This window comes from Cyprinodon tularosa, unplaced genomic scaffold (assembly GCF_016077235.1).
Source record: "Cyprinodon tularosa strain WSP-4 unplaced genomic scaffold, ASM1607723v1 ctg145, whole genome shotgun sequence".
Lineage (NCBI taxonomy): Eukaryota > Metazoa > Chordata > Actinopteri > Cyprinodontiformes > Cyprinodontidae > Cyprinodon > Cyprinodon tularosa.
The window spans coordinates 1,199,672-1,210,085 of NW_024038276.1; the positions used below are offsets into that span (position 1 = coordinate 1,199,672).

Sequence of the window (10,414 nt, forward strand, 5' to 3'; positions counted from 1 at the left end):
TCTGACCCTCTGCTGTGTTTGGTGGTACTAATGAAGCTTTTTGTTCACATGTGCTCACTTTACAAACCTCCAAGGTCTTCACAGAACAGTTCTGCTGAAATAAAGCTACATGTACAAGAGCTCCAGTGTGTAATAAGGGAACCTATAGAGACATTCCATTGCATTTTCTTACAGGGCATTAGAGTTAAGGGGATGTAAAACATGCACCCAATACTTTTAAGTTACATTTCTAAAAAACTCTCTGAACATGGTTTTAAATCCACTTCCTGGTGTATTATATTGATGTTTTTGATTGTAAAGCCTGAGGAGGCAAAGTTGGTCCTCTGATGCCACTTTCCTGCAGCTTTTGCATGCACCCCTTCTTTGTAAAATAAACAAACCTGATACATCTTGGATCACAGAAAAGCAGTGGGAGGGGTCCTCTGGTTTATTTGCTTCCTATTAAAGTCAAAATCCCTTCTACTCAAAACTTGATTTTCCTCTTGGCTACTATTAGTTCAGTATCTGCAGTAACACAGACCTAACAAAGCTTTAGAAACAAGATTCTGTTTGATCTGGCATGGCCCACTGCAAGCAACTTAAAAAAAATGCTTCCCATCTAGTGTATTCTTGACGAAATATTCCCAGCTCTCTCCTTAGCTGTTCCAGCTCATCTTGGGCTGCTTTCTCTTCAAACTCAGTCAGGTGTGAAATAAAACAACAGCAGTACTCTCCTTGCATAGCACACACACAAGCTGGTGTCATCTCCACACTGGAGACTTAGTGGGAGTGTTAATAGCTAAGTGTCATTACTAATTAGAAATGTACTGCTGTTGCAAAAATTGTGGGATGTTTCAGAGAGTATAATAACTACTGGTTTTGAAGCGTCTCTTGGAGAGTTATCTATTAGCATTAGAAAACTATTTTCAAGTCAATTCTGCTGATAAAGAGATCATCTAACGTTTCCTAAGCTGGACTGATAACTAATGGTAACGCTATCCTGAACATATATTATAATCAGCTGGGAGATTTTTACCAGACATATATTATTTTCAAGAAGCCGATTTACTAAAACGGTGATGAAAGCACCTAATACTGGTTAAACCCAAAGGGAAAGATGGCTGCTAATTATACGCCATCATAAACAACAAGAGGAACGGAAGCAATTAATATTTTCTTTCCAGAAAGAGATGTAGCATTGTGTATGATATGAAATCTTTTGTCTACATTTACTGAACACCAAAGAGCCAGATTTGGTTTAGCATGTTTTAATCAAATCCTGATGTTGTTAAAGTTAGAACACTCTATGCAATATAAAGCATTATGATGTAATAAATAATGAAAAAATGTGATGCAATATATTACAGTGCTTAAACTTAATTAAGATTTTTTGTGTTATTTTGATTTCTTAAAATTAAGAAAAAAAAAAGGTTTCTGTGTGACAGCAACAATATCATACAAGAAGATATGGGGTGAGTATATTCATGGGTGTTTAGATACGATACGTGTCACGATCTTTGGGTCACGATACAATATTATAACGATAATGCAGTATCATTATATATTGCGGTAATTTTCCTAGCTATCAAAATAAAATTTATAGATAAAAAGCTATTGCTGTATATGTTCATTAGAAGACATTGATCATTTAGTCATTTTGGTATCCATGTTGTTTGGGGTTTGACTGAGTCCAGGTCTTCTACTGTGACTGCCTCAATTACATACATGGTGTAACGCACAGAAAAAAGGCTCCTCAGCACTATCTGCTAGAGTGGCGGTGAAGAGGTAGTCCATTTTCCCTCACTGTTTTAGGTGAAATGTTTTGTTTTTTTGTAAATCAAGACTAGGAACTGAAAGATTTATGTTATATCGAGCAGCTGAAAATCAACAAATCGATTTTTCTTACCGCCCTAATAAAATATCATGCATGGTCATATCATGATCGGAAATTAAATATCTCTGTTTAGATCAACACTAAATAAAATAATAAGACCATAATGTGTGTATACTTGTACAAAGCATTCGATCAAATTAAATCATTTAAGCAAAACACAGATCTGTCTAAAACGTGAAACTGACATTGCACACATTAACAGTGGAGATTATTTTTGCTCCAACGATCCGAATGGGTGTGTACATGGACCCCATCAGAATGACAATAAGCAAAAACCACATCACTTGACATTTCTTTTGGAAAGAAATGTCAACATTTTTGATCTGATTAGGCCTTCAAAATGATTATTTGTGTCCATGTAAATATAGTTATTCTAATTGTAACATGACAAACCAAACACACTGATAAATATTCATACTCTCTATACCAATGGTTGATCCAATATGATTAACTGCTGAATTAACCTTCAGCTAAAATGAAAACCAAATACTCTTATGCTCCTTTTTGTTGCCAAAAAGAACTCCTTAGTTTTAACAAGGGCTTTTTTTCTAGCTTAATTGTGTATAATATTATTACTCTTTTAGGATTTCATCATCTGTGGTTACACAGCAGGCTAGGTGAGAGACAGAAAACCCTTTATCTGAGGAAATGTAATAGATTGTGAAAGGTCGTCCTTTGATTAAATTAGAGCTGCTGCTAAATCATAGGATGGCTCATTATCTTATAACATAATTAAGAAAAAGGAGAATCTTTCTTCTCCTGATTCTACCGCTGTCACTCTGTGTATCTGCCTGCTTTCATATTCCAATCTAAGAAGTGTTGAACCAGTCAAAGACTGATGGGAAAATACAAGACTGAAGAAATTTGTAATTTTTCTGTGAGTCTCATGGCGGCCTCTTTTCTTCTCTCATCACAGGTATATTAATCAGTCCACGCACTGCTTAGCTTACAAAAGATATTATTTGACATCTGGCACACAAATTCATCATCATTCACACTGATACATCCTAAATATTATCCTCAAAACCTTTTTTTTTTTTTTCGCTTGTCATTCTGACTGCTCTGCCAGCTCACGGCTGTTCTGCTTTGCTTCTTTTAGCTTCGCACCACCACAGCAAATTAACTTCACTCAGGCCAGGTGCCGCTTCGGACAACATGATGTACATTTATAATCACTTCCTCCCCTTTGTGGAGCCATTTCTGTTCTCTGTGTGTGTGTGGTGATTCAGTATGCTCCACATTGGCTCAGAAGTGCAAGGTTAATTCACTGGCTGTCTGCAGAGTCCACTTGTGGCAGGAGGCAGGCAGCAGCATGCAGGAACACGCTCCAGAATACAGAAAAAGAAATCCTGTGCTGTTCCTCCTCAGTATTGAGAAAGACAGTATTAGCTCAGCAATAGAGGCTGGAGGAGAATTTATAAAAGGGAGTAGAGAAGAAGTAAAGAAGGTAAAAATACTTCCAGGGGGACCATTGTAAAGAAAAGAAAGGTGAACTTAAGCATTTAAGCATGTAGCACCCACATGTCTTTGCTACACGTTCTCAGCTGACCTACTGACTAGTCACAGCAGATCTTACAAACAGAAAGCAGGAGGATGATAGAGTAGTAATCGATTTGAAAGACGGAACACGAACTCACCATCTCCACATCTCACAATGCATTTCACAAAGAGGCCCTCCAATTTGAAGAAGCATTGATCATTTGGGGAAGCTTTGTAGAATTTTAGCAAAGACAGACACAGGTCGCTTTGTTAAACCTGCACCAAGCATCATTCATCTGAACAATCTATTTTTCTCCTCTTTTCTCAGATCCTCCCTCATTTTCCCTTTCACTCCTATTGTATGAGCCCATTGAGGACTTACTTGCTTCTAACCAATAGCTCCTCTAATGATGTCTGGCAGCTGATGCTCTGGCCGTCTTTTACATGTTGCCATTCTGTCTGTCTTTCAGAAATGTTTCAGTTAGTTAAACATTTAGGTTCTGCTAGACGAATTTAAATAGACTGGCTCCCTCTTAATGTTAGAGTTCAGACTGCCCGAATGATTTTCACAGCAAATAAGAGACAGTGGGTACTATCATTGTATGACTGCTGAAAAATGGAAATCTATTTTTCAATATGATATGACTTAGAAATTAAATTTTTGTGACAATTAAACGATTTCTCATGAAAGTGAAACCAACTCTGATTTTATAGAAAGATAAATCAGGTTACTATGTGAATAGCTTTAAGTCTTTCACAAAAATCTGAAGCAAATTAAGGGTTCTTCATTGATTTTTTGTATTTTGTCAAAGCACAAGAACTTAAACTCAACATATTCTAAAACATTTTTAGGTAACAGGTTAACACATGGTAGCAAATAATGATGAAGTGAAAGAAAACCCAAATTTGGCCATCAAGAAAGTCGTTAAAAGAACACCACTATATAAAGCATGTGAACAAATTTGCTCTGCTCAAATAAAACCAAAGCTTTTTTAGCGTTCATGTTAACCAAAATGTGGAGGAAAATACTAGCATTACACATTAACCATCCTCCTTATGAATGGCGGAGGGAGCATCATCCTGGGGGTAGGAAGGAAGGTTGTTTGGAAGAGGGCTATAAATATTTCAATCTGAAATGGGAAAACCCAGGTAATAAGATGCAACAAAGTGTATGTTGGGAAATGTTAACATTCAGTGGTGGCCTAGTGGTTAGAGCAGTACACTTGTGCTCTGAGAAGGTTGCAAGTACCTGATTCAATCCCCACAGCCTGCACTCTGGGTTCCTGAGCAAAACCCTTAAGTCGACCTGCTCCCAGGGGCTGAACAGTGGCAGCCCACTGCTCCTCAAGGGGATGGGTTAAATTCAGTGAATAGACCTACAATAATAAAGCTTAAATTATCCCACTTTTTGAAATGCTCAGTCATAGTTAGTGCTGCAGCTAACAATTATTTTGCAGGTCGATTAATCTGTTGATTACTTTTTGGATTACTCGATTAATAATCAGATACCCAAAGGTTCATTGAAGAAGACTTCTTTACTAAATTAAATTAGGAAACTATAATGTTTACACTAGAGGTGTTCTGGATTGAACACATTGACAGACGAACATGTTTTTTTATGTTAGATGCTAAATATTTATATATTTTTGTACAATACTGGTATAATTACTGCTCTAAGTGGGTCAGTCAGCTAAAGGCATTTCTTACTGTCTCTATACTCCATTTAACGATTAATCTTAATTAGTTACGATTATTTCAATAATCAATTAATCATGATTAACCTGATTCATTCTCTAAGCCCTTGTCATAGTCAAGACTGATATCCAATTGAGACTCTGTTCTAAGACGTAAAGGCTACTCTTCACAAACCTTCTCTATTTAGTCCAATTGAGCTTGAAGTATTTTACAAAGAATTAAAGAGGCAGTAGTCTGGACGGCTCTGAAGGACTGGTAGCAGAAAGAGCAATAATGAGACTTACTGTAGCAACACAAGGGGTTCTTCTAAATTGGTGTCAAGCAAATCAGCAACAGATCAGTAATAAAAAACAATGACCTGCAGGTATATGCACTTTCATTCAGTAAGCGTCAATAAACAATAACTGTTTTTAGGAAAGAATATCCTCTTCCTTTGGACAAAAACAGAAATGAAAATCCTTACAGACCTGCAAAATGGAAAAATTATATTCTTCCATGAGCTTAATGTGCCTTTAATTTGAAAAAGAAAGTATGACAAACTTTTTGTTTGATTGTTTTAGACCTACAATGATTGGCAGAATGATATAAACAGGTTGTTTCATTTAAATATTGGGTTTTCTTAGACTTTGAGGAGCAGGTACTTCTATTAATATTATATTTACTTTGTTTTTCATGAATAAACAACCATAGCATTTCTTTGACGGGCAGAAAAAATGTTTTGTTCGCTTCTGTTTTTTTACATGGAACACTATCAAATATATAAAGTTTGTGGATGACAACATTAGAACATTTTTCAGAGAATTTCTTGATGTTTGGACGTTCAATCCCTTCCCCTCCAGTCCAGGGAGAATATTAAAGAAGAAAAGTTTTCAAAGTTCTGATGTTTAGTTTGAGTTTTGATTTTGGGTGGTTCTTGGAGGCTTAACTACTCAGAGCAAACAAGCTTCAAGAGTTTAGATCTTCTGAGCTGAGTGAGAGCTGTCAAAAATTCATGAGACCTTTACAAAAGTTCATCAAAGAAAAGCTGACTTTAAGCATCCAGCAATCAGTCAATTTGCTACAGATGCAGAGCACTATGTTACAGAGAACCTAAAAAAAATTTCAAACGATTGACATGTTTTCATTTTGATCAATAAACTTCATGATTTTAGAAGAATCTGCTTTTCTTTCATGATGTGATCTTTACCATAGCTGAACACAGAGCAAGTGAGAAATAAATGAACACGATGTACTCCTACAACAACCGTGAATGCCAAAACTATTTTTATTTTGGTTTAAAGTTTTTATGGCCAGCCAACCTTGTTTTCAAATTTATTAAAAGCATTCATCTAATACTTTAATAGTATTTCTGTCTTTTATGGTGTTGAAATAGATAAAGAGGTACGTCTGAGCCACACAGCAAGGAAATATGTATGGTATTCCTTTAGGCACATCTTCTAAATACTTTTTGTATCCTACCTGACATCTTCAAGGTCTTCTTTTAAAACATATAGCATTTATTTATTTTTTTTTTTTTCAAAAGTTTGAAAAGATGGCATAAAAATTGGATTTTTTCCAAACATTTACTTTACAGCTAAATTTGTATTACTTTCTTTTTAGGTGATCTTCTTATCAACTTTTCCTGACCCTGTAAACTTCTGTTACATTCATTCACTGAATCATTTTCAAATACATTTCCGCATTAACAAAAGTGACAACAACTTCTCAGGATTTTTATTTCTGTTCCCACAGTTTCTTTATTGCTGGTATTATTGGGTCCAGCATTAAACGTTAGGAAGTTAGATTTTAAGATGAATGAAATGTCTAAATGCAAATGGTGAAAAAACACACCTTAGAACTTAGTAAGCATAGTTTGCTAAGTTATTTGTCAGTTGCAACACAGAACGTTTTCAACTGCTTATTTGTATGGCACGTCCACAGAGAGCAGACATATTTGTGTTAATGCACCGTGTAAAGTATAAACTAAATATTGTAGCTCGCTAAAGTTGCACTCGGATAAATATGACCTGTTGCTGCTATAAAGGTCTTTCTCTTTTTGGTCAGGAATGTGGACTCCATTTTATCTTCTGAAAGTCTAAAAGAGACTGATGAAACCTAAATTAGATTAACCCACTGCAGATTCCTTTAAACCCAAATTGAAATTCCTTATGTCTTTTTTCTCAAAGCATATAAAGTGTTTTAATAACTTTTCCCCTTTTCATTGTGATCGGCTCTAATTGCTTTTTTTTTTTTTTTTTTTACAAAAGTAGGGGCTGCCTGTGGTGCCATCTATCTGAGGTTTATACAAGAATCTTCTGATAATAAAAATATCTCAGTTCTTTTCCAAAGGTTTTTCAATAACCAAAATCTCTTGAAAGGACATCCTGTGCCTTCACAAGGTTAATTTATCAAATATTCCTCCACAGTGTTCTTTTGTTTTGTTCTACCAGAAGCTCGTCTTGCAACTGGTAAATGGTTCATCAGACATATAAGTGAACATAGTGAGTGATCAAATCAATATGAATCCAAATTGATCCTCTCTTCCTATTATTTGTTTTATATTCTGCCAAACTTGTTTATAACCACCGAACTGACTGAGCATTAAAGGCAATAAAGACATTTTGTATTGTGAATCATGTTGAATAGAGGAGAAAAAAAAAAGACTCTCAAAAATCCATTTTGCAGATTGGCTGCTCTGTGAAGGTTGTCTCAGCGGAAATCTTTTAAAGCAATTACAAAAAAAAAGAAAGCTTACATGCTTAAAAACTTTAAGGCGACAAGCAAAGACAAATAAGAAGTTACATCCTTAATCAATAGCACTTTCTTTACAGTTAGCATCGAAATGACTCAAAGAAGGCAAGGAAAACGCATTTTGCAAGCAGTTGACATGAAATCCAAAGACACAAAAAAAGCATAATAATCATGCTCTTTGACACTTCCAGAAAGTTTTAAGTTGGGGTGTGGAGGGATGGCACTTTTTTTATATGTATATTTATACACATATAATATGGTTTAGGGTATGTATGGGTTCAAAAAATAAAAAATAAAGCGCTGAATGTTGGAAACTGTAAATCATATACCAGTCTTATACCAGTCAGATCACCATGTTTAGATTTTATCGCTGCTGCACTTTAAAAATGGCAATGTCTTGAGGGGGGTGTTAGAAAAATAAATGTTCAATTAAATAAATAAAAGGAAACCTCATTAATGTCCCTTTTGGGGTTTATTTTTTAAAACCCTTTATTGATTTATAAACTGATCTCTTCTTATCACATTACTTTCTTTTTTTATAGAACGTCTGAGCCTTATAATCTTCTGCGATCGAATCCCTCCTGGATAACTTCTGATTTTTGTTTTTTAAGGAGAGGATTTAGAGGATCCTGATCATGCGACATTTTACACCCTGGTGCAACACGTCATCACTCAAACCTATTTTCCCTAAAACATTACACTATTTTAAAATTATGCAAAAAAAAAAAAAATTTTTGCTCGTTTGTAAATGATATGGTTAATTGATTTTTGAATCGTCCAGTTGTTACACACATCAGTGCATATCTGAAAGTAATGGCATTCATGCACCTTTGCGGAGCCTGAACTGCAGATTCTAAGGGATCCTGAAAGCAAACATCAACTCAAATATTATTTTTTCCCTGATTTTCAAGATAAGACTAACAGCAAAGAATGTCATCAAACCCTTATTACACATTTTACGATTAATTAAAGAAATTTAAATTTCTATGCATTGAAATCGACGTCTGAATTTGCAGCTTATTGTGATCATCTTTCAAGTCTTTATCTGGAAGTTTTAAAATGCACATATTGCTTTTCTATTAAAAAAAGAGGCAGTGTCGCAACTGGGTCGTAACTCAAAATCACAGCTTAACTGTCAAATTCAATCTGGCAAGAGGCAATGCAGACATTTGGACTTTATGCCAAACGGGACTTACAGACAGTCCTGTTTGCTCTCTTTACTTACCGCAAAGGGAGTTGGCAAAGCCGTACCACACGCAGCCCTTCTCTCCTATGAGCCAGCGTCCCTGCGTGCTGGCAGCAAAGCTGAACGGAGTCCCGAGGACGCACACCAGCAGGTCGCTGATGGAGATGTTGATGAGCAGCAGATTAATGGGGGAGCGCAACATCTGGTAGCGGCAGAACAGAACCAGCACCAGAAGGTTGTTCAGCAGTCCGAACGCACCGATGAAGCCGAGGCACACGGCCACGACGAGGTGCCCCGTTGGGCTTAGGGTGGTCCGGAGCGTACCGCCCCCCGGGTGCCATTCTCCGGCTCCGGCGCACAGGGCGCTGTTGAACTCCGCGCAGCCGCTCAGGCTCGCGTTAGACACGAGCATGGCAGCCCGAGTCACTGCGGCGGCACACCGGGCGGCCACGGCGACTAATGTGGCGACGGCATTTCTGGTTTGCTCTCAGTGTGGGAAAAGAAGGGAACAGACTTGTTGCGTAAAAAAAATAAAATGTCAAGTAGTAAAAGTGGAGCCAAACTGGCGATTGGAGATGATAAATGCCTTAAGGTGGGAAATGTCAAACTTTTTTGTCGGTTCTTAAGGGGATTGGGGTGTTGTCAAATGTTACAGGGAAAGTTTGGTTAAGCTTTGCTCCACCGTGTGGCAGACTCTAACGCAGAGACGCTCCAGTGTCTCACCCAGGCAGTCACCTTCCCTTCTCGGACCGGGTTTAAATCACTGCTCTCTGGCAGCTGACGCACAGGGCGGAGAGTGGGGGCTGGATTGTTGGGCGGGAAACCAGAGGCGCCTGGAAATCCAGCTGTGGATCATCCACGCGTCAATCTGCATCTCAGACTGGATTTAATGCCATCATTGATCCGTTTCACAAAGCAGGTTTAACAAACTCAGACTCAAATCCTCAACTAAGGTTGGAAACTGTTTTTGGTTTCCCAGCAGCTGCTGTGATTTAGTTTAATCTACTCTGAGTGAACATACTCAGAGTTTAGCATCTATTTAACAAGTTTGAAAAGTCATGATCAGTGGAGCCCCTATTTTACCAGTCACCATGACAACAGGCAACAAGAAATGCCTAATTCATATCACTCTACCTAGAGAGTTTAAGGCAGAAATGAAAGAAATAAAGAAAATATCTAAAGGACAGCGTCAGTGACATTTATAGCAACAGTTAAAAAGGAGAGGGAGATGGGATGGCAGAAGAGAAGATTGCTGCTCCAGTTAATGTTTAGGTTTATTTTAGGGCTGCAACTAACGATTATTTTGAAAATCGATGAATCGGACGATTATTTTTTCGATTAATCGATGAATCGGACACAAAATATTTTTTTTATATTAACCTCTTTATTCCAAAATAAACATTTTAGACAGAACAAACAAGCACACAAGTACAGGTTTCTCATTAACTGTA

At 37.0% G+C, this 10,414-nt stretch overlaps 1 protein-coding gene across 5 annotated transcripts in view; it reads right to left on the minus strand.

Moving 5' to 3' along the window:
- The window catches only part of LOC119779305 (opsin-3-like), a 94,418-nt gene extending 84,697 nt beyond the window's left edge, over positions 1-9,721 (minus strand). For 4 of the 5 annotated variants that reach the window (XM_038278903.1, XM_038278902.1, XM_038278905.1 and 1 more), the window contains exon 1: positions 9,003-9,721. In XM_038278903.1, the coding sequence (XP_038134831.1) occupies positions 9,003-9,375 (373 nt within the window). In that variant the 5' untranslated portion in view covers positions 9,376-9,721. The remainder of the gene's footprint in view (positions 1-9,002) is intronic. The other variant, XM_038278901.1, reaches the window with a different exon arrangement.
- Between the last annotated feature and the right edge of the window lie 693 nt (positions 9,722-10,414).